This window comes from Folsomia candida, unplaced genomic scaffold (assembly GCF_002217175.1).
Source record: "Folsomia candida strain VU population unplaced genomic scaffold, ASM221717v1 Fcan01_Sc011, whole genome shotgun sequence".
Classification (NCBI taxonomy): domain Eukaryota; kingdom Metazoa; phylum Arthropoda; class Collembola; order Entomobryomorpha; family Isotomidae; genus Folsomia; species Folsomia candida.
Genome location: NW_019091203.1, coordinates 4,712,626 through 4,737,649, shown reverse-complemented (window position 1 = coordinate 4,737,649; position 25,024 = coordinate 4,712,626). Strand labels below are relative to the sequence as shown.

The 25,024-nt window shown below is 37.1% G+C and overlaps 2 protein-coding genes and 4 long non-coding RNA genes across 6 annotated transcripts; 1 reads left to right on the top strand and 5 right to left on the bottom strand.

Moving 5' to 3' along the window:
• Window positions 1–36: 36 nt before the first annotated feature.
• On the bottom strand, window positions 37–882 carry LOC110854943. Its single transcript, XR_002548391.2, has 2 exons — window positions 724–882; window positions 37–421 (listed from the first exon to the last, which is right to left on the bottom strand). It is a non-coding gene; the product is annotated as an uncharacterized LOC110854943 (long non-coding RNA).
• Window positions 883–3,315: 2,433 nt separating this feature from the next.
• Window positions 3,316–4,446, bottom strand: LOC118436932. The gene is made up of 3 exons (XR_004835785.1): window positions 4,104–4,446; window positions 3,583–3,656; window positions 3,316–3,494 (listed from the first exon to the last, which is right to left on the bottom strand). It is a non-coding gene; the product is annotated as an uncharacterized LOC118436932 (long non-coding RNA).
• A 1,031-nt stretch (window positions 4,447–5,477) lies between these two features.
• On the top strand, window positions 5,478–7,499 carry LOC118436931. The gene is made up of 2 exons (XM_035855639.1): window positions 5,478–6,484; window positions 6,565–7,499. The coding sequence occupies exons 1-2, from the start codon at window positions 6,312–6,314 to the stop codon at window positions 6,734–6,736; spliced, it is 345 nt and encodes a 114-aa protein (XP_035711532.1). The 5' UTR covers window positions 5,478–6,311; the 3' UTR covers window positions 6,737–7,499.
• On the bottom strand, window positions 7,351–8,223 carry LOC110854942. The gene is made up of 2 exons (XR_002548390.2): window positions 8,063–8,223; window positions 7,351–7,741 (listed from the first exon to the last, which is right to left on the bottom strand). It is a non-coding gene; the product is annotated as an uncharacterized LOC110854942 (long non-coding RNA).
• A 10,312-nt stretch (window positions 8,224–18,535) lies between these two features.
• On the bottom strand, window positions 18,536–20,367 carry LOC118436979. The gene is made up of 3 exons (XR_004835823.1): window positions 20,298–20,367; window positions 19,547–19,616; window positions 18,536–19,459 (listed from the first exon to the last, which is right to left on the bottom strand). It is a non-coding gene; the product is annotated as an uncharacterized LOC118436979 (long non-coding RNA).
• A 1,445-nt stretch (window positions 20,368–21,812) lies between these two features.
• Window positions 21,813–24,680, bottom strand: LOC118436944. The gene is made up of 3 exons (XM_035855659.1): window positions 24,572–24,680; window positions 23,343–23,412; window positions 21,813–23,249 (listed from the first exon to the last, which is right to left on the bottom strand). Exons 2-3 carry the CDS (start codon window positions 23,383–23,385, stop codon window positions 22,453–22,455), a joined length of 840 nt encoding a protein of 279 aa, XP_035711552.1. The 5' UTR covers window positions 23,386–23,412; window positions 24,572–24,680; the 3' UTR covers window positions 21,813–22,452.
• Between the last annotated feature and the right edge of the window lie 344 nt (window positions 24,681–25,024).

Genomic DNA, 25,024 nt, shown 5'->3' with positions numbered 1-25,024 from the left:
TTGCGACAAAATTTTATTTTTATGAGTGATCTCAAATAAATACGTTACAAATCGAATAAAATTCAAATTTTGAAATTAATTTTTTATACATATACATACATATTTTAAACTTTTTACTTCCTGCGAAACATATCCGACTGAATTTACTTATTACGAACAGTGCCCGACACAGCCCGCAGCGGCCCCTCGGCAACTTATCCCTGAACAGGACCCTCCCGTGCAAGAGGCCGTCTCACATGGCCCCTGCCGCCCCGTGTAACACCAACTGCCCGACGATCCCGAGCAGTAACGCCAACACCACCCGGCCGGAGCCCATTTACGACTGCACCCCGTGCTCCCAACTTGCCCCTCCGTTTCAGACACGACAGCCACGAGGACAACAACCGCGAAAAGGTAGAGGAATCGAGATGACGCCATCTTTCTGAAAAAATGAGATTAACATAATTATAAAATTCCAGTTTACATGAATCTTGCTTTTCTTTAAATTTCATATTTCAAAGTTTTTTAATTCGGGCCAAAAATATAAAAAAAGTTATAACATTTGAGACAACGATAGTTTGGTTGTAATAACTTAAAATCTTTCAAAGAAATAATATGGGTTTGCGTTCCTAAAAAAAATTAGGGCACACTCGCCCCACAATATTTATAGCATTTAGAAATTAAATTTCTGAACATTTTCAGCTAAAAAATAACGACACTTTCTGTATGAATTATTTAATTTACCTGATTTTGTAGCACAAGTGCAAAAGAAGACTTGTTTCCTTATTAAAAGGTACTTAAATATTTGTAAACTTTGGTAAAGTCAAATTGCTTGTGAAACTGACTCGATCTGAGCTACTTTTTATATCAAAGATCCGAACATGTTGAATAACGGAATGAATCACGAGGTACCACGAACTGAAATGAATTATTTACATCTTTCCCGAGGAAAACATCTTCTTTCCACGAAATCAGACTGTGTGACGAGTAATAAATCGGCACGAAGGGAACATGCAGCAAAAATGTGACCTGTCCTGAACAAAGGAGTGGAATAAATAACGGGTGGCAAATCCTACACATTTCGATTGATTGAAATGTGTTCTTTTTTGTGGGAATAAATAGTTCGAAAATTTAAGAAAAATTCAAAATCGAACACACTTTAGGCACAGTATCGTAATTCATATCCCGATTAATTTCCAATTGAACATTGACGCTGATCTTTTTTGTTATGCGAATTAATTGCGATGAATTCCCCACGTCAGGATGCAGTTGCTATGAATAAAGTCAAGTTGAGGGGGCCGTGCATAAAGGATTTTACAGATTTTCGCCACATCACACATTTCTGTTAACTTGGGATACATCCAATTAACATGATAAAGGATCACAATTTGACGTTTTTTTCCTAATCCCACCTTTTGCATATGCACGATCCTTAAAAGTTTACAGATTTTCATGCAAATCAAACATGTGGTTGTACATAAATGATATACAAAGCTATGAAATCAGTATTCCAGACAAGTGTATTTCCAAGACTTGTTTATGCACCGATGTATTTATTCACTTTTGGTTGGAAAATTTTGCAAATTTTTCCACTTCATTGGAAATCACGTTGAGTGAAAGGGTTAAAATTTGGGAAGAATGGAAATTTACATATTTATGTAGCCACATTAATATGTAAATTCGTAGCAACGTTCATTATGAATGAATGAGTATTCATAGGAAAATAAGTACAATCTGTCATCGACTCGATAACGTTCACTCTGAGAAACCCGGTAACTACATAAGTTATTGTGTACGGAAATTTGGGTGTGGAAATTTGAGTCTCCGAAACTTTTTGGAAACTTCCGAGACCCGAATTTCCATACCCAAACTTCCGGGAATCCTAAGTTATTACCAGGCGGAGTATCTACATACCGCATATACTATATACTATACCGCAAAATTCAACGAATAAATAAATACAAATGGATTTTAAGTTTATTGCATTCAAATCCACGTCATTCTGGCATCCATCAAATTTACATAATTAATCATGCTATAAATATATGTGTAAATATTTACAGTAATGTTAAACATATGTATAAATATTTCATATATTAACAAATATGTATGTACACTCTAAAAAAAGTTGTACTAAATTTGCCCAACCTTGAGTAAAAAAGAGGATGACACAACAGTCGAGGTAAAATTTGTCCAACATTGAGTAAAATTATGATGATGATGCACCTTGTTCGCACAACGTTGGGCAAATTTTACTCAATTTTGGACAAATTTTACCTCGACTGTTGTGTCATCCTCTTTTTTACTCAATTTTGTTTAGAGTGTACCTGCACAAGCTCATTAAACTCATGAAATTCCTCTTGCACATGTACGTTGCAACTTGTTGCGCACTTTAAGCAAAGTTGTGCAAAATTTACCCAAAGTAGAGTAGATCCAATAATTGGATAAAATTTACATAATGGCTGGAAAAGTTTTAATTAAATAATTGTTGTGTCTTCCTCTTATTTTCTCAACTTTGGGCACATTTTGTACAGTTTTTAGAGTACGGTTATTGATTAAGGGAATTCTCACTTTCCAAATTGTTGGCATCATTTGCAGTTCCGCACAGTTTAAAAGTTTCTCGAGGGATACTTTTTGCTGTCAAAGTCTTTCACGCAAAGAAGTAAATATTTACATAATGAGCCAATTTTCTTAAAATTTTCGCCAAGCAATAATTCCAACAATTTATTTTGACACGTAGATATTTTAACTGGATAATTACTGCATTCTTAATGTGACTGGTTACGAAGTCAGTCAATTGCCCAATACAATGCAGGACACAAAGAAGGCTCGTGCCCATCCAGTCACAGAGCGGTCACCGTTCGAAAAGGAGGTTAGGTTTTGGAAAGCAAAATCATTCTCATCGAAAATACGGGAATTATTAGGGTTGGTATTCAAGGAATAGTTGGTTTCCAAGGAGGGGTTGGCATTCAGTGAGTAGTTGGTATTCAAAAAGGGGTTGCTATTCAATGAGTAGTTGGTTTCCAAGGAGGGGTTGGCATTCAGTGAGTAGTTGGTACTCAATGAGTAGTTGGTATTCAAAGAGTAGTTGCTATTCAAGGAGGGGTTGGTATGCAATGAGTAGTTGGTTTCCAAGGAGGGGTTGGCATTCAGTGAGTAGTTGGTACTCAATGAGTAGTTGGTATTCAAAGAGTAGTTGCTATTCAAGGAGGGGTTGGTATGCAATGAGTAGTTGCTATTCAGGGAGTAGTTGGTTTTCAAAGAGGGGTTGCTATTCAATGAGTAGTTGGTATTCAAGGAAAGGTTATTATGTGAGATGGGGAAAGTATGGGGGATTATAATTGGGCCGTGAAACGTCTGAGATTGTGATCTGAGAATTTCAGGAATCTGAGCTGGTCGGACATTCATCCCCACGGTGGGAATTTTTGGGACGTTTCTAAATGGGGGCATCAAGATGTAAGGGTTTGGATGTCCAAATACCGCAGGAAAAATGATAAGAACTATCCATTGTATTTCTAAATAAATATATAATTCAAATTAATAAGTCGAAGGGATTTTTCATAATTCTTAAAAATGTTAGTTAAACACTGCTAAAATCCTTACTTGTCATTCTGCAACTTGACCCCATCCAGCACTCAGCCATGTTTAATATTTCAAATTTGACCTCAGTTGAAAACCTACAAGCAATATGCATGGATTTAAGTTACATTTTCTTAAAAAAATTGTCCCCATTTCTGTAATAATCGTGCCCAATATGTCGTAACCTTCCAACTTTCTGCATGCTTTTCAAAACTTGTGGATTCCGCTCAAATACAAATTTCGATTTTATTGTTAACCCTTTAAACTGTAACGACGACAATAGTCGTTTTATAAAAATTTTTGATTTTAGAAACATCCTACAAAGTTTAAATTCGCTAAAATATTTCTAAGAAAACATATAAAGTTTTTAACAGTGTAAAGCTTGTAAAAAAAATATTAACCAAGTTCAGCATTCGCTCTTGCGGGTAATTACTTTTGAGAATCATGTCAAGTATACATCTTTAATTGTCTAATAATAAATTTTCACTACTACTCATTTTCTAATTAAAATATGCAAATTATTTCAAAGTAAAAAAATTACTTACCACCGTTTTCCAAAACTACTAAAATATGTAAGTGTAATTAATTTTATAATTTCCACGGGAAATTGGCTCCATTCAGGAACTTGAAAAGATTACGTCCTCCACTTACAATTGCTCAACTTTTTTCCAGATTTAACAACGATGGCGAGATGAATTATACCTGGATATATCTTACTTCTAGAAAATTCTGCAAATGCAGCCACGTAGTGAGGAAACGTGATTGTTAGAGGATTCTACTAACCATGCTGTTAACACGTTAAGTAAATATGTATTTAGAAGTCATATCAGGCAACTTTTTAAACGGGAAGCCCCACAGAGAGCGGACTAACAATGCGATGACGCCAGCAGTCTCGCTCCGATTTTTATGAAACCACGATAATCATGTAGCCCTAGGTAAATAATTGAACACGTGTTTCGGGATTTTTCATAATGCTCAGTCTAAACAATGTTATGGTGGCGTAAGTATGTAGCTGAAAATTCGAATTTTTCTCATTCAAAAACAAAGAAAGAAAAATTTCACGAGAAAAATGCAAACTTTCGGCCACTTACACAATCATAACTTTGTTTAAATATATTGAGCATTATGAAAAATCCCGAAATACGTGTTTAATTTTTTGTCTAAGGTTACATAATTATCGTGGTTTCGTCAAAATCGGAGCGAGACGGCTGGCGTCATCGCATTGTAAGTAAGAAAATGGTGTTTGGCTGGAGAGATTCACATGCAGAAAAATGCATGAAAAAATGCATATGTTCACGGGGGGGGGGGGGGGTCGTGTCGTCAACAAGTTTTCAAAAAATCCACACAACTAACTAACTATATTTTGAGTTTCACTACTCGATTTTGACATTAAATTTGAATTTAAAAAAATCTACCTATAAAATGGAGTGGCTCAAAAATTCGGGGACACCCTTTGTACTTGCATCGTTCTAATGCATTGCATATGCCAGAATGCAAACATGAATACTCCTAATATCTCATACATAGTTAAGTAAGTTAAGAATCGCACACAATTTCATGTAATATGCCTATGTACCACAGTACATACATACTTGTAAAACTTCATTAACGCTTCGCAAACACAAAATTAAATGCATAAATAAATAAATAAATGCTAAATTATGTATCGTATCAATTTTAAATAAGTTTATTGCACATATAAAAATACATGTCGTTCTACCATCAATTAGAGTTATATTCATGGATAGTATAATAATAATTATTCCAAATATTAACGCCGTTATATATACATATACATAATATTAATATTAATATTAATATAATAATATTATGTAAATATAAACTAATCACTTGTGTAAGCTTATTGTACACATTAAGTTATAAATACATACATACATAATTTGTCACGTATTGTTATCACATCAATAAATACATATGATGGATCAACGCATTTTCTAAGATTTTTGCGTCAAAGCTTTTTTACAATGCTACATATTTTCTCCTAAAGTCTTGTATGCAGATAAGTAAGTACTTATACTCATATTTAGCAAGCTCCATTTTTTGAAATGTTTAGCTAAGTAACAATTCTAGCAATTTGTATTGTTCCCCACGCGTAAATATTCTAATTAATGTATGTATTAATTATGTATTAATTATGTATTAATTATGTATTAATTATGTATCCAGCGTGTTTAACTGGCTGTTTTGGTCAGTGCACGAGGTTCCACGTGCCCAAACCATTGCTCCCCAAAAAACACGAAGAATCGTGTCCAACCAAGGTGGCCCCGTTGGATAAGGTGGGGTCATTTTTGCACTCTTCCTAAAATTGTTACCAGATTATTACCAGACTATACAAGTATGTGAAATCACTTCTCGTCCACCATTTAAAAAAATCCGATTTGACAGCATTTCGACAGGTTTATAAACTACTTTACATATACATAGTTCGCATATTTTGTATATTTGTCAATTATAACCCACAAGCCCTCCCGTTAAGTTATTTACGTAATGACGTACGGCCTTCCAAAATATGCTGACGTCCTCTCTCTTTCCCTTCATTGACGCATTATAAATAAACAATGGACTCATAAAATGCAAAAAATTAGATTTACAAAAGTTATACAAAATCACAATTTTCTACCACTCTCAGTTCTCCAGTTCCAGTTAGAAAAAATAATCTCCAAAATTCCTACTTTCGCATCCCCATAAATATTCTCAATTTTTTCAAAGGCGAAACGGTACTTGCAAATACAATGGGAACATTTGCAAATTTTTCCGTCGCCATTATGATGATCCTGGTGGTGGCGTCACCCCTCGTTTTCGGAGGGACCAACGACACCACTTGCAATTGCAAGCCCAAGGTCAAAGAATCCAAATTAATCTGTGGAGGAAAGCTGAACAAGGAGATGGGTGGGGTCAAATGCAAGTAAGCATGCATTCAGATTAATACTTGATTCTTAATTATCTGCCCATGACAAGGTTTATTTGGACTTTGTAATTTTCTAGGGATCGTGGCATCTACGAATGTGGTGGGGCAGTCGGCACGGTCGTGGCGGCCAAGTACCAGTCGAGCTGCGGAACCGCGCTCTGTCTCTCCGACGGGAACAAATGGGGCGCGGCGCCGGGGTGCAATTTTTGCAGTGATGAGGATGGCAGCTGCCCTACGGCAGATGAATAAGGGTCTTAAACCTTTCCTCATCTCCCCCCGAATCATTTTCAGAATGGGTCGAACATAATAATTCAGTTAGTTTATCGTCTTGTGAGACGTTACAAATTATCTGATCTTCACGGATTCAAGTAAAAGTTTTCAGCATTAAATAAAGTGGTGTTATGTTATTTATTTGCCGTACCTTTAACTTATTTAAGTCCATATTTAGGAATGGTGCTATCTTTAATTGATGAGAGCAACCTATTTATGGGAGAGTTCATAAAAAATGGTTCTGTCGTAACATTTATGACAATGACTATGCACCCTAAATTAAGGCCATGCTCACTTCTCCATTAATTTAATTAATACGAGGAACATCTTGTCTTGAACATGACGTTAGATTTCCAAAAGTAGGAATTATGCTCAATTAAAATTTTTGGGAAGAAAGATTACTCACTCCAAAAATCAATTATCTTACTATTCTGCATTCTACATACATTATGCGTGGTTTACGTGTTTAATTGTGCCGTTAACTTTATTTTTTTACGCAATGAATAGATGACTCAATGCAGTATATTGACTGCAGATTCTCTGCAGTCAATGCGGTATCCCTGTATTTATTTATTAACAAGGAATGACTAAAGTTTTCCAGATTATTTTTATCTTTATTTTTCAATCCTGTTAAAACGAGACATAAATTGTTAATCAGGTGAAAATCTGTATTTAAAAATAAATTTTTTCTTTAATGTTCCCCACTGAAGTAATTACGAGCAGTGCCCGACACACCCGGCAGCCGCGCCTCGGCAACTGATCCCTGAGCAGGACCCTCCCGTGCAAGAGGCCGTCTCACATGGCCCCTGCCGCCCCGTGTAACACCAACTGCCCGACGATCCCGAGCAGTAACGCCAACACCACCCGGCCGGAGCCCATTTACGACTGCACCCCGTGCTCCCAACTTGCCCCTCCGTTTCAGACACGACAGCCACGAGAACAACAACCGCGAAAAGGCAGAGGAATCGAGGTGACGCCATCTTTCTGAAAAAAAGGAGATCAATATCATTATAAAATTCCAGTTTAAAGTAATCCTAATTTTTTTAAGTTGCATTTTTCGAAGTTTTTTAATCCAGTTAAAAAAATCTCAATAAAGTCACAGCTTTTTAAACAGACACCCATAATTTGGGTATAAAATCTTAATTTGGGTAAAAATTCAACTGTTTAAAGCAATAATTTTGAATTTGTAAAAACATAGGGGCACACTCCATCCACAATATTCAAAAATTGTGGAAACTAAATTTCTGAAAATAAATATTCAGTTAAAAAATTTTCAATACTTTTCACATGAATTATTCAATTTACCTGATTTTATACTGAAAAAGAAGAGTTTATTTCCTTCCTTATTAAAAGTATTCTCAAACTTTGGTAAAGTCAAATCGTTTCTGAAACTGACTCAATCCGAGCTACTTTTTATATCCAAGAATCTCAACATGTTCAACAACGGGACGAATCACGAGGTACCTTGTACCACGAAATGATATGAATTATTTACATCTTTCCCGAGGAAAACATCATCTTTCTACGAAATCAGACTGTGTGACAAGTAATTAATTGTGCGAAGGGGTCATCCAATAAGAATGTGATCGGTCCTAAAAAGAAGAACGGGCGGAATATTTTAATTGATCGGAAGTTAATTTGGAAGTCAATAGTCCTCAAAATCCGTCACACCCTTCATGCACAGTACCCTAATTAATGTGCCGATCAATTTCCAATTGAACATTGACGCGATCTTTTTGTTATGCGAATTATAAAATCCTCAACGTCATGTCAGGATGCAGTTGCGATGAACAAAATCCCGTAGAGGGGGTCGTGCATGAAGGATTTTTTTTAGAATTTATTGACCAAACTGTGGTTAGCATTGCATCATCTGACAGTTGTTTCTTGGAAAAATGAATCCCATGTTTTCTGCACCATCCCGAAAAGTCTGCACATTTTCATGCAGATCAAACATGTAGTCGTAAACAAAATCATTATGCATACTTCTACGACTTGTTTATGTATTTTTGTGTGGAAAAGTTTCCATGCACTTTATTGGAAATCAGTTGGAGTGAAAGGTTACAATTATGAGAGAATAGAAGTGTAGTCACCTATGTACGTACGTAAATATATAAAAATATACATCCATATAGTACATATGCAAATGAGCCGTAACGTTGATTTGCGAATATTTACATGAGTTTCGCATTTCAAAGGAAGAAAGAGTAATATAGAACATGAGTTTATCTATGCACAACCTGTCACCGATTCGATAACGTTTGCATACATGAAAGAATTTGTTATCATTTTAGCTTTATTAAAGCTGCTTTAACATTATTTAGAGTAAAGGCTTCTTACATATTTCTGTATTTACATATTTGACTAACCTTAAATTTTGACACGTGCGTATTTTGCACGAAGGCCTTCATGTAAAATACGCACGTGTCAAAATTTAATTTATTCGAAGGATGTAAACTGTATCTTACACCTCTCAAAAAATATAAATCCTATGCCTTATGTATGCACGGTCCCTAAAAGGACAGATTTTTATGCCAATCAAATCTGTGGTTGTACATAAATGATAACACAAAATCATGGCACGAGTTTTTCCAAGACAAGCCTTCTTCCACGACCTTCTTACATATGTATTTATTTTTGTTTGGGAAATAAATTTTGCACTTTATTGGAAATTACATGCAGTGAAGGTATAAAAATTAAAATTTTGGGAGAAGAGGTTGTCTTGCTCCTACATACATATTTACATACTTTTGTAAATGCGAATTATTGTTGATTCTTGGAACTCCATTTTCACGAATATTTACACCAGTGTCGCGATTCACACGAAAAATACCGATGACATGAAGAATGTGCAACTAAATCTTACAATTAGTAAAACTTAGCAAATTTTGGGCACAAATAAAATTTAGCAAGTATGTACATAAATATAAAATTATTTCCTCGATTAAAAAATTTATTGTATAAATATATATAAACGATTTGAACAATAATTTAATCATTTTTCTGTAGTATGAAAGCGCATGAATTGTAAAGTTAAACAGAAATATTTAATATGCATAAGCAAATCACCTGTGTAAGCTCAATAAACTCTTGAAATGGTACATACATAAATACTTTACTACCCATTGCTAAGTATTACATACATACCTATTAATAATGTAATTGAACAACTAATTTTCTATTTTTTTGCATATTTACATATGTAAATTACTAAAGGGAGGGCAGCCTGGTGGATACGAATTTGGCCTTGAATAACCCCGGAACGGTTCGTCGTAGCGGGTCAAAATTTTGAACAGAAGAGCATGTTATCCTCAGATAGTTGTGTGCAAAAATTCAACTCTCTACTTTCAAAAATGCCTCCCCCACAGCCCCCAGAAGTTGAGACACTCGTTTCAACTTTTTCCAAACTCCGTCTAAAAAATTCGGTCCCCACAGAAAGATTTTCTTTTCATCTATCCGAACTCAAACAAGTCGATTTGACTTATATCAGGGGATTGTATAGGTATTTCACTATTCCAAATGATTTTTATCCCCAATCTAGGTTCAAGGTCATTTGCATAATCTTGGGTCAACTTTGCCGTCTGGGAGGACGCTCCGTCATGATGAAAAATCACCTTAATTATTATTTTACCGTGCAAATTAGGAAAATTGTATTCTAAAAGTGGTTTCAGTACAAGGTCCACATAATACTTCGAAGATTCCTTCGCTTCCTCCTTGGTACAAGTGAACAAACTTCAAAAAATTTCCTGACCAATGCTATTTGCTCCCAAGGTTTGAATGCATGCAAGTATGTAAATAGTGCCTTTCTTTTTGCAAGTTTTAGCTAAGTAAGCAATAAAAGTATTCTAAGCCGTTAATTAATTAGTGCATCCTTATCAAGCCCCACTGGTTGTTTTGTCAGTGAACTATGAAAAATCTTAAAAGTATTGAGCATCGGCCAATGTTAATAAATCCAAAAGGCTAAATGGCCGACCTCTCCATAAGCTATAACATGTAAAGTTTCAAAATTAATTGCACGGTGATTTCTTGATGGATTTTCAAAATGGCGCCCGTTTTGGAAACCTTGGACCTTGGGGAGAAATACATATTTTCAGATTTGTCAAACTCTGCTCCACCCCCTCGAAATCCAGGTCACAAGGTCAAAAAACAAGTAACACTTCTTTATCGGATTTTAAAATTTTACGACTGGATTCGACGGTCCTGAGGATAAACTCTTGGCGAAAATAGTCAGGTCATCATATTCAGCGACTAGTAGGCCGCACCCCCTGCTTTGGAGTCACTGTGGGGGTGGCCAAATGTCAAATCAACACACTTAATTTAGTAAAAAAATTTCCCCCACCGTAGTTTCCGAAATTCAACGTCGCCAATGCACGTAATCTTACCAAGGCCCCCTATGTGAACGACATTCCATTGTCGTAGACCCCATGGCGACAGGGGGTGTGGTTATCGGCGCTTCTGCCAATACCTTACCAAGCTTACCCTTGTCAGCTTACCAAGGTTGGCGAAACAAGTCATCACGCCGCGTGTAAATTTTCCAAGCTCGTTACGGCGATCAAAGTTATGTAATTCAACCAAAGTCACGCCTCCAATTTGGCTGGGCTGCTCAAGTTTTACAAAACCAACCGATGTGAAAAGCCATTTTTTAAATATTTAATGCAGCATCTCCATCATTTTTCAGAATAATTAAAATTCGCGAACTGCGTCCCTTTGTTTTGCCGGCAACGACTTTTCGAGATTGACAAAACCATTTCGGATGACTCATAATAAAGCGTCATTTTTATACCTCGATGGTCATCACTTTCAAGAAAACTTAAAATGGAAACCACACCACCAAGGGTTGTGGTCGTCGTTGTGGTCGTCGTTTGGGTGGTTACCGTGGCGATGAATTCGATGCTACTGATTATTTCGCAATTCGCATTATCTGGTTTCCAAGATTTGCACATGTGTTCAAACCACACCCATTTTGGGCGTGGTTTTTTAAGTTTGAATTACGTAACTTTGATCCACCTGAGGAGGTGAGAAAATTTGCAGATCACATGGCATTGTTTCGCAAAATCCACCGGAAGCCAACAACCACACCCACAGGGGGCGTGGCTTAGCATATATTAAGCCTTCCGCCGTGGTCGCCTTGGCGAGCTGAGATACAGCCATGAGATGACCCATGACCCGGTTTAAGTAGATTCACAGGATACTTATAACCATACCCATAGAGAGTGTTGCTTTTTAAATTTAAACTACGTCAATGAAATATGCTTAACGTACTAAGAAGATTGATATATCGCATGACCAGGTTTAAACCACACCCGCAGGCGGTGTGGTTTACTAAATTTTTACTACGTCAGTGATATTCCACCAGGCGAGTTGAGAAAATTGATGTCACATGACCAGGTTTAGTTAGATTCACCGAATACTTATAACCACCCCCACAAGGGGTGTGGCTTTTTAAATTTTAACTATACCATTGAAATCTAGCTAACGTCCCAAGAAGATTGATATGTCGTATGACCAGGTTTAAGTTGATTCTCTGCATACCAACGGCCACACCCACAGGGGGTGTGGCTTACTAAATTTTAACTACGTCACTGAAATCCCCTTAGCGAGCTGAGAAAATTGATATGTCACATGACCAGGTTTAAATTAATCCATTGGATACCAATAGCCACACCCAGATGGGGTGTGGCATATTAAAATTTGAAATACGGCACTGAAATCTCCTTACCCGCCGGAAAAAAATGATATGTCGCATGGCGTGCATTGGTAAGGTATTGGCAGAAGCGCCGATAACCACACCCCCTGTCGCCATGGGGTCTACGACAATGGAATGTCGTTCACATAGGGGGCCTTGGTAAGATTACGTGCATTGGCGACGTTGAATTTCGGAAACTACGGTGGGGGAAATTTTTTTACTAAATTAAGTGTGTTGATTTGACATTTGGCCACCCCCACAGTGACTCCAAAGCAGGGGGTGCGGCCTACTAGTCGCTGAATATGATGACCTGACTATTTTCGCCAAGAGTTTATCCTCAGGACCGTCGAATCCAGTCGTAAAATTTTAAAATCCGATAAAGAAGTGTTACTTGTTTTTTGACCTTGTGACCTGGATTTCGAGGGGGTGGAGCAGAATTTGACAAATCTGAAAATATATATTTCTCCCCAAGGTCCAAGGTTTCCAAAACGGGCGCCATTTTGAAAATCCATCAAGAAATCACCGTGCAATTAATTTTGAAACTTTACATGTTATAGCTTATGGAGAGGTCGGCCATTTCACCTCCCGCCATTTCAATTCCCTTGCTCAGTACTTTGTGGATGATAGGCTCCAATTGCCCAAAGCAATGTCCCCAAGAACACGCAGAATCCTGTCCATGCAGTCAACGAGATGGCGCCATTGGAAAGGGAGGTGACTTTTTGCGACGCTAAACCATTCGAACTATTTGAATCGTTCAAAGCCCTTTGCACGACGTTTTGGCCAAGCTTGGGAGGAGTTGTAGGAGTAGGAATGCCGCTTGCAGCCATGGCTGCCAAGATTTCAGGACAGAAGTTATAAATTGATGACGGACAACATGGTCTAGGAGTTGGGAAGGGAAACTTACGTACGCAGGGCCTACCAATTGCGAAGCGTTTAGCACGTGGGGAGCGTTTAGTAGTTGTTGTCAGGGAGAAATTAGTCTCCCGGGGTTGCCAGGCAGGGTTCGGATACAGGAGGGGATTTGAGTCCGGGTAGGGATTAGCGTTTTGATCCTTGATCAGTGTGCCGTGAAACGTGGTTGTCCGACATTGATACCGGTGCCAATTTTGGGTAAGTTATCAAATGACGACTTCATGATGAGGAACGGTTTCGGATGTCCAGACACGGCAGACACGACGAGTAGAAATATCCATAGTATTTCTAAATAAATATTTAACATGTACATATGTATGTAATTCAGATTAACGAGTGAAGCAATTTTGCATAATTCTGAAAATATCAGACACAATTAAAATGATTACTTGTAACTGCGTGACTGGATTCCATCAAGCGCCGGGCAGCCATCTTGACAATGTGACCACGGTTGAAATCATACACAAAACAAGCACGGAAATAATTAACGTGTTTCTAAAAAAAATTGTCCCCATTATGCATAGCGTTACATCCCCACTCTCTCGATACCGTTCATTGTCACGTTAATTTTTTACACAACTATCCAAACTTGTGGTTTCCTCTCAAATTAAAATTACTATTGTATTGTTAATTTTAAATCGATATTTTCGACTTTATGCAGCTATAATTACACTGATATTTTTTTTGAAAAATTTCTTTCTCAAAATATTGCAGAAGGACATAAATAATTTTGTCATGTGCGAAAGGTGAAAGGGGGGCGTACTTCTCCAGGTGATAGGGTGCCTGTTAGCCATATTAGTGGAAGGAGGGGGTCTAGAAATTCGCGATTTCTTTTATTCTATGCCTATAATTTATTAATGTTATAATAATCGTATAATTTATTAATGTCCCAAAGTAACACAATTTTAGACTAAAATTTTATCTCACATTTTTGCGAAATTAATAAATACAAGGACAAGTATGTATGTACATATATACATAGCATAAGTCCATGGATGTATGCATATAATCAAAATTGCGAAATTATATGTCTATTATTTTAGACAAAGCCTCTAAATGACGTAAAAATTAGCTAAAATATTTTAAAGGAAATCTAAAAGCTCGTTCTCATTAATTTTAGAAAAATCCGAAATAACCATTAGAATGGTTTATTTCATGCAGAACTGCATGAAATAAAAATTCGCCAATTTTTTCCAAGAGAACTAAAAATTCTGAATTCACTTTTGTGAATCCGTTTGCAAGTAAATTTTGTTTGCGTATCTACCACTACTTCAATATTTCCTATTAAAATATGCAAATTATAATAAAGTACAAAAGAATTTACTTACCACTATTTTCTAAAACTGCAAAATAAGTATTTATACTTCAATAATTTCCAAGGCGAACTTCTTCCGCTAAAGAAATGGAAACGTTTCCGTCCTCCACGTACAATTGCGTAACTTTTGTCCAGCCTCAAAAATGGTGGCGAGATGAATCATCAATCATCCCTGGAAAACCTTCCTTCTCTAAAATGACGTAAATGAAGGCACGCAGGGAAGAGATGCGTTTGTTGGAAGGTTCAATCAAACAAACTCTTATGTAGATAGCATATGAAGGATAAGTAAATATGTATGCATGTGTTCAGAAATCGTCTAATACATCTTTTGCTTAAATAAGAAGCCCCGAAGACAGCGGGGTAAGGAGATATTCTTTTGTTGGGCAGATATGCACATACATAAAAACGGATGGAAAATTCATAGTTCATGCAATAAGTAACGAAGGGTGGGGTCGGGGTATTGCGTTACAGAACAAAGCTCCCCACACGTTAGAAACGAAGTGAAACCCGTAACTTGGGGCAGGGATGGGTAAAAATCGCCAATTTTGCGGAAAATTTATTTTCGTTGGATGGTATAAAATAAACCCAGGCAGGATCAGTGATGGGCGGCCTCGGCCTCTTTGAGGCCATTTTTTGTGACCTCAGGCCTCGGCCTCGGCCTCTTTGAGGTCGAGGCCAGTGAGGCCTGAGGCATACTCTTTGAAAATTAGAGAGGCCGAGGCCGACCTCGCTGAGGCCTGAGGGTCAAGATGTGAGGCCGAGGCCGAAATCATGAGGCCGAGGCCTGGAACTTTTTCAGCGAGGTCGAGGCCAGTGAGGTCTGAGGCCTTCTCTTTGAAAATTGAAGAGGCCGAGGCCGACCTCGCTGAGGCCTAAGATTTTCGAGGTGAGGCCGAAGCCGAGGCCGTGTGAGGTCATAGGCCTCAGTGTATATTTAAATGGAGAGGCCGAGGCCGACCTCGCTGAGGCCTGAGGTTCAAGGTGTGAGGCCGAGGCCGAGGCCTGGAGCTTCCTTGACGAGGCCGAGGCCAGTGAGGTCTGAGGCCTTCTCTTTGAAAATTGAAGAGGCCGAGGCCGACCTCGCTGAGGCCTAAGATTTTCGAGGTGAGGCCGAGGTCGAAATTAAAAGGCCGAGGCCTCTAGTTTTCTCAGCGAGGCCGAGGCCATGTGAGGTCGTTGGCCTCATTAAATTTTTCGAGAGGCCGAGGCCTCGTGAGGTTGCCCATCACTGGGCAGGATGCATGTATGCAGTTAAGATGAACAATATAAAGTTGAGGGGGACGTGCGTGAAAGACATTATGGATTTGTTTGTCAAATATCCAACTCTGGAAACATAAATATGTTTATGTATTTAATTAGCATGTTAAGGATTACAATATTTAACGTTTTTTGCAAAAAAAATAACGCCATGTTTTATGCGGGGTCCTTAAAAGTGCCCAGATTTTCATACAGATCAAACATGTTGTTGTAAATGATAATGATAAATACCACAAATTTACATAACATCACGCAAACACAAAATGAAATAAGTAAATCAATACAAAATTATCTCACCAAGTTTTACTTTTATTATATAAAAATCCATGTCATTCTACCATACATCAAATTTAAGTAAAATACTCCTAATAAGTCAGTTTAATAATTATTCTATGAAAGCATGCTTTTGTTGATATCAAAAAATCACCTGGGTTGTGTGTAAGCTAATTAAACTTAGGAAATTAAAATTGCTTGCATTTCTCCTTATTGCATTTATTTACATATTATGGAAATTATTGGTTAACTAATAGATTAATTTTTTTATTAAATATTTGCAGCTTCACAAATTCTGAAAATTCCTCGAAAAATGGAACATATTTGCTACCTAAAGTCGTGCACGCAAGTATGTATGTAAATATGTGTATAAATACAAAAGGGGGCTTACGTAGGTGTAAACGAATTTGACCTTGAATAACCCCGGAACGGTTTGTCGTAGCGGGTCAAAATTTTGAACAGAGGAGCATGTTATCCTCAGATGGGGGTGTGCAAAAATTCAACTCTCTACTTCCAAAATTGCCTCCCCCACAGCCCCCAGAAGTTGAAACAGTCATTTCAACTCTTTCCAAACTCCGTCTAAAAAATTCGGTCTGCGCAGAAAAACTTTCGTTTCAAGTATACGAACCCAACGAAGTCAATTTGACTTACATTGGGGGATTGTACAGGTATTTCACTATTCGAAATGATTTTTCTCTCCAATCTAGCTCCAAGGTCCTTTGCATAATCTTAGGTCAACTTTGCCGTCTGGAAAGACGCTGCATCATGATGAAAAATCACCTTATTTATTAAGGGGTGAAAGCCCTTTATAAGATCGTTATGTCCGTCTGTCTGTCCGTCCGTCCGTCCGTCCGTCCGTCTGTCTGTCCGTAGCTCCGATAACTTTTGAACGAAAAGACATAGACACTTGAAATTTTGAACGTAAACTCCTAACGTCAATGGACAGGACGAGTTCGAAGATGGACACTGTGACATCGTCACCTGTGACGATGACGTCGTCACAGTGACGAAAAGTGACGAAAAAGTGTCACGTGTCAGTTTTGACATGTGACACATCATTTTTAACTATTTTTCAATGAGGAATTCGAAAATTCATGTCATTTTGCGGTTGGACGTCACCTGTGACGATGACATCGTCACGGTGACGAAAAGTGACGAAAAAGTGTCACTTGTCAGTTTTGACATGTGACACATCAGTTTTAACTATTTTTCAATGTCAAATTCAATGGTGACCTCCATTTTGACCTCAGAGGTCATGTAAAGGTCATAGGACATATCTATTTCAATTTCAACTGAAATTTAACCCCAAATTCAATGGTGACCTCCATTTTGACCTCAGAGGTCATATAAAGGTCATAGGACATATCTATTTCAATTTCAACTGAAATTTAACCCCAAATTCAATGGTGACCTCCATTTTGACCTCAGAGGTCATGTAAAGGTCATAGGACATATCTATTTCAATTTCAACTGAAATTTAACCCCAAATTCAATGGTGACCTCCATTTTGACCTCAGAGGTCATATAAAGGTCACATAAGGGTTATCAACTGTTAAATTTGACACAAATAAGACACAAAAGTCGAAAACACGTCAGAAGTGTCAATCTTAACAAATTTTCGAACAATTTGATATTCACATTGACGTATGACACTCCTTTCACCCCTTGGTTACATGCGTTGTAACGGTTTATTTACCGTACAATTTAGGAAGATGTTATTCTAAAAGTGGTTTGCATAGACGGTGCACATAATACTTTGCAGATATTTTCACTTTTTGGGGGACTTTGATAAGTGAGAGGACACCACGACCGGACATTGCACCCTCCACCATAAACTGTTTAAAAAAGTTCTCCTTACTGGGAAGCACCAACTTGCGTGAATTGTTTTCGACATTGGTCGTGTAGTAAGCACTTCGAACCCAATTAGTATTTTGTAGAGAAATTACTGCTTCGTCAAATGTCACAAATAACTCACTCTGATTCCTTCACAGAAAATTCGAATAATTTTTTTTGTAAACACGGGCGCGATTTTTTTCTGCTTTTCGGTCAGCTGATGCATACGACTTTTCCGACGACGTCGTTTCTTCAAAATCTAAATTTCTCCTTTCACCCAACGCTTACACACCCCAACCTTACGGAAAATTTTTATTTAAATTTTATTTAAATTTTATTTAAATTTTACGGAGAGTTTTTATGGGTGTCTCAGCTTCTGGGGGCTGTGGGGAGGCATTTTTGAAAGTAGAGAGTTGAATTTTTGCACACAACTACCTGAGGATAACATGCTCGTCTTTTCAAAATTTTGACCCGCTACGACAAGTCGTTCCGGGGTTATTCAACGACAAATACGTTTACACTTACGTAAGCCCCCTTTTGTAATTATAATTTTTTGAAAACTTTAGCTAAGAAATAATTCCAACAATTGACTCATAAATATTCTAATATGCCAATTAGTGCAAACTTATCGCTACAGTGGAACTGGTTGTGTAGTTATTTAATCGGTGCTCAAGGTTCCCATTGCGCAATAGAGTGCCCCTAAGAATAAGTAAAATCGAGTCCAACCAGCCACCGAGATGGCACCCTTAGAAACGGAGGTGAAATTTTGGGAAGCAAAATTATTCTCATCAAAAACATGGGAATTATTAGACAGCGCTTGCCTCAAGTAGTCCGCAAAGGATGAATGGTCCTCAAGTGTGGGAGGACTTATTGGAGTCTCGCTGGTCAAAAGGGGGCGCTTAGTAACCCGGGAAAATTTACCAGGTCTGAGGGTAAAATTATGCAGGCTGGGTTTAAGAATACGCCAGCCGGGTTCAGTAATTGGGTAGGAGATATTTTTTGGGCGTGGTGGTGGTAGTGGTAGAGGTGGTCGGCTTAGTTGTTGGGGAGGGGGTCGTACGCTGGAAGATATCAGTTTGCTGGAAGGGATTTAAGTTCGGGAAGGAATTTACATGTGGGAAGGGATTTGATTGCGGGAAGGGATTTGACTGACGGAAGGAATTTGAATGCGGGGAGCGATTTGAATATGGGAAGGGATTTGCCTGCGGGAAGGGATTTGAGTGCGGGAAGGGATTTGAGTGCGGGAAGGGATTAGTACGCAAAAATGGGTTAGTATTTTGATGGCTGATAAGTGTTCCGTGAAAGGTAGGGATCTGTGGTCGGACATTTATACCGGTGCCAATTTTTGGGAATGACGATCTCGTAATCACGAAGGGTTTCGGATGCCCAGACACAGCAGACAAGACGAACAGAAATATCCAGAGTATTTCTAAATAAATATGCAGTTCAGATTAATGAGTGAAAATGGTTTTGCATAATTCTAAGAACTGTTAATTAAACACTATTAAAACTTTACTTGTCATTCCGCGATCTGACTTTATCGTGGATCGGGCAGCCATTTTGAGCATGTGATCTCGGTTGAAAACCTACAATAAACAAGCCAGGATTTGATTAACGTTTTCCGAAAGGGTAAAATTGTCGCAATTTTCTTAACCTCCGTGCCCAAAATATCGTGCACAGAAAATAAAAATACATACAATTTTCGCATGGAAAAAATAAAATTCATTATAATTAATTTTAGAAAAATCCGAAATTATCATTATGAAATAAAACTTGTCAAAATAAAGCTTAAAAGCTTAAAATACGTGTTTTAAAATTTATTTTAAAGATAACAAAAATCAGCATTCAGATGGACAGTGTATATTTTTTCAAAATATTTCCCTCATTTCGCGTAGGAATGTAATTAAATAGATAAAATTTTACACATTTTTTGTTTAATTCTGTAAAGCAATTTAATAAATACAAAATAATGATTTAGATCATTCTTTCTGGGGAGCCACGATTTTGAGAATTTTGAGACTCAAAATGAAATGATTTTAACGATACGTTCGTTAATTATAAATTAGTCTAAAAGACTAGCCACATTTTTATTAAATATAAAAACTTAGATATTTGTTTGAATTTTTATAGATTTTACTTTACAGAAGGGTTTTATGAATCGTGTCATAATTTTACTTTATTTAAGTCTTTACTCCTAGCTTCGACAATTTGGTACCAATATATTTAAAATACGTAAATTATAATAACGTAAAAAAATAACTTGTTACCTTTTTCCAAAACTGCAAAATAAGTATTGTAAAATTTCCAGGGAGAACTTGCTGCTTGAATTAACGGAGACAGACTAGATACTTACTTCCTCCACGTACCCTTGCTTAGCTTTTGTCCAGCCTTAAAAATGGTGGCGAGATGAATCATCACTGATCAGTGATGAGTCATCACCGGAACAGATTTGTCTTCTAGGAATGAAGACACGCAGGGACGGGGTGGTAGCTGGAGCGTTGGGCTAAATAATGATACCGTACATAAATACTCTATTTATAGCCCCGAAAATAAAAATAAATAAACAATAAATGTATGTAAATATATGTAAATAGACGTGTATGGTGACCAAGATTCCAAAATTGTAGCCCGGTCCCTAATTATGGTTTGTCTTGTTCCATACGTTCTCAGAAAAAATGTCGCATATACAGGGTGATTTAAATGCCATTCTACAATTTGAAATTTTTCAATAGAAAATGTGTATTCGTAAATTTTCATTAGCTACCAAAATTTTTTCTCTGAAATTGAATATTTTAAGAATTTTGTCATCCGTGGTCCATCAGACCAATGAAGATCCAACTCATCACCAGAGGTATGCATGGTGAGAAGGACCGTCAGGGATTGAGAATCAGATAGTTAATCTGATATCTATTGACATTAAAGGATTATTTTCAATTTCAGTTTTGATAATAATAATTAATAAAAATCCCAATCCTAAATCATGTAAGTAATGGAGATTTAGGGGCTTTTCTCACTGAAATATTTTCCATTGTAGCGTGACATTTAAGCCACCCTGTAAATATATGTCAGCCAGCAATCACGGTTTTAGCAACCCCTTGATCACGGTATTTTCATATGGATGAGAAAAGCTCAACTTAATATTTCATATGTATCTGGAGCGATGTGATTATGTAGGGCATCGTAACTCGTCATTTCCGATTTTACCAAACAAATAATTGCAAATCCATTGTATGGTTTATCAGTGCTCCGAATTCGATTCGATTCGAACTATCCTACTCGAGTTGAAAAAAAGCTTAAACACGAGTAGGATAGTTCGAATCGAATCGAATCCGGAGCACTGTGGTTTATGAATGCAAAATTAAACTCATCGCAAATTTCACCATTGACGAAATTATGAATTTTGGCCGGAATAAGATATATTTTCGTCGGAATGTATAAAATAAACCCCGTCAGGATGCATGCATGTATGCAGTTACGATGTATGTACAAAGTTAAATTGAGGGGGACGTGCATGGAGGACATGAATTTTTACCAAATAACCAAATCGAGATACACAAACATGTATAAATATGGAATTAACCTGGTAAGAAGTGCAATATTTGACCGTTTTTTAGGCAAATTAATCCCATATTTTATGCACGGTCCTTAAAAACTATAGATTTTCAGGCATATTTAACATTTATGTAATTGTAGTAAATGATACCACGAAATTGACATAAAATCATGCAAACACAAAATTAAATAAATAACCAATACAAAATTATCTCATCAATTTTTAACTTTATGACAAAAAAGTCCATGCAATTCCACCACCCATCAAAATTACATCCAAGTAAAAGAGTCAAACATTATTTTAATAATTATTCTATGAAAGCGTGTAAATTATTTTATTGACATAAATAATCACCTGTGTAAACTCATTAAACTTATAAAATTGCACTTGCATGCATTACTCCATATTGCATTTAATCAAATATTATTGGTTAACCCCGCTTGTCAATTTTTTGGGTTTTGTGCAGGTTCACAAACTCAAAAAATTCCTCGAAGAATAATAAATATTTGCTCTCCAGGTCATGCACGTGAGTAAATATGTACATCCATACATAGCGAGCCTACTTTTTAGAAGATTTTAGCTAACCCATGTATAATTCAAACAAGTTGCAAATAATTGATTCTGTAATTTGGGAAGTTTTTCTGAAGTTGATTTGAAGCTTCTCAAACTCTCAAAATTCCCCCAAGATTTGTGCAAATTTCCTCCCCAAGTCGTGCATGCAAATAAGCAAATATGTACATATATAGCGAGCCAAATTTTTAGAAAATTTTGGCTAAGCAATAATTCGAAAAGCTTGCAAACAATAGATTCTGTCACGTAAATATTTTAATCAGTTAATTATGACACACATCTCCAGCGCAACTGGTTGCTTAGTCGGTAAAAAAGGTTCCCACTGCCCAGAGCAAGGCACCCAAGAACACAGCAAATCCGGTCACCTCTCCTGAGCCAACCCCGTTCGAAACCGAGGTAAGATTCTGTGAAGTAAAATCATCCTCATCGAAAATACGGGAATTATTAGACAGCGCTTGCAACAATTCGTCCGCAAAGGATGGTTCGTCCTCCTGGGTGGGGGGAAGAGTTATTGGAATGTGTTCGGAAACTAGGGGGTGTTTTTTAACCGGGGAGTCTTTAGACGATGGGAAGGTAAAAGTACGTCGGCAAAGTTCACCAATTCGGCAGGGGTTAAAACCCCACCCGGGTTTAGTGGTTGGGAAGGAGTTATTCTTGTTTGGGGAGGGCGTGGTAGTTGTAGAGGTGTTGGCCGGCGTAGGTTTTGGGGAGGGGTCCACACGCGGCACGACTTTGGTGCCCTGAGTATGCCGAAAGGGGTCCGAGGGCCGAAAGGGATCCGAGTGGCGGAAGGGGTCAGAGGACAGAAAGGGATCTGAGTGCCGAAAGGGATCCAGGGGCCGAAAGGGATCCAGGGGCTGAAAGGGATCGGGGTGCCGAAAGGGATCTGAGTGCCGAAAGGGATCCGTGTGCCCGAAGGGATCTGATTGCATAAACGGATTAGTATTTGGATGGTTCATAAATGGGGTTTGAAACATAGGGGTCTGAGACTGTCCGATGGAAATACCCCCGGTATTAAATGGAGACTGCATAATCCCGAAGGGTCTCGGATGTCCGGATACCGCAGCCAAGACAAGCAGAAATATCCAGACTATCTCTAAATAAGTATACAATTCAAATCAATGAGTGAAAGCGATTTTGAAAAAATTTTGAAAATTGTTAATTAAACACAATTATTTGAAATATTTACTTGTCAATTCGCGACCTGATTTCATCTCGCACCCGGCAGCCATCTTAAGGGTGTGACCTGGGTTGAAAACCTATAAAAAATAAGCGAGGATTTAATTAAGGTTTTCCAAAATAAAAACTGGCCCCATTTTCGTAATCACTGTGCCTTAATTATCGCAAATAAAAATATAAATTAGATTTACCCCCAAAGGAAGAAAATTAAACTAGTTCGAAATAATTTTAGAGAAATACTAAATGACCATTATGAAAGGAAAATTCTCCAAAATATTTTTGAAAGAAAGCCGAAAAGTTTTTAATGCTTTAAAATTTATGGAAAATATGTACTTACATATAACAAAATGCAGCATTCATTCCAACAGTTTAAAATTATTATTTTGTCAATATTTTTGTTGTACTTTGCCACAGTTTAAAAAAAATATGCGTGTAAAAATGTACTACATTCTTACGTGAAATGAGAGAAATTTTTCGAAAAAAATATAAAGTTCCCGGTACGAAAATTGAGGTCAAAGTGGGGAAGCGTTGGGGTAAATTATGTATCATCCACTGGACATAAAAACTAGGAGGATCTGTGAAATTTGTCACATTTTTGACTTGTACGAATCCAGGCGTAGTTTGGAAAAAGGTTCAATTGTTGCTAGAATATATTTAGAAAATGCATTTTTGCAATATGCAAAACACAGGTTTTGCCATAAAAAAGCGAAACATATTTAAAATCTGGACGTATGTACATAGGACTGACTGACATAGCAAAATACAATTTGTAATTTGAAAATTTGTAACAATTTCCGAGGTTTCGGGTTTTATTTTAAAATTCTGACTATTTTAAAATTTTTATGGCAGATCGATGCCAATTAAAACAAATGTATACATTCAGATTTTGGCAGTTGTTCCAGGAGTAGATCTCAAGTTGAAGTAAAATCTTCATAAAAATTGAGACTAATCGAAACTGGGCTACTCAAAATGAGACAATTTTGACATGATTTTCACGCTTTTGGACTCAAGTAAATGAGACGTAGGTACATAAATTATAAATTAGTCTAAAAACTCGCCAAACCTTTATTAAATGTAAAAACTTGCAAATTTATTTATATTTTCGGACTTTACTTTCAAGCAAGTTTTTCGAATCGTGTCATAATTCTACTTTCTTAATTCCTTACTAATCTCACCTTCTAAATAATTAAAATTTTCAAATAATAAAGTAAAAAAATAACTTAAATATGTAAATATTACCGTTTTCCAAAGCTGCAAAATAACTATTTGACAATTTCCAGGGGAAAATTTGCTGCCTGAGTTAACGAACTTACGGAGACAGTTTGCATCCTCCACGTACAATGACGGATGTAGCTTTTGCCCTGCCTTAAAAATGGTGGTGAGATGAATCATCAGTCATCACCGAATACATTTTCCTTCCAGGAATGAAGACACGTAGGGACGGGGTGGTTGCTGGAGGGTTCGAGTAAATAAACATACTCTTATTATATTACGCATTATGTAACACGGTATGCATGTATTTATGTATTTACAAGTCATCTAATGTAATCTTTTTAAATGAAAGCCCCGAAGAGAGAGAAAGAAGAAGATCTCGTTTTGGCCGGAGAGATGTATGTATGTACAATCATAAAAACGGGTGGAGAATCCAATTGTATACATACATAAATATGTACCTAGTACTCGCAAAAGTTC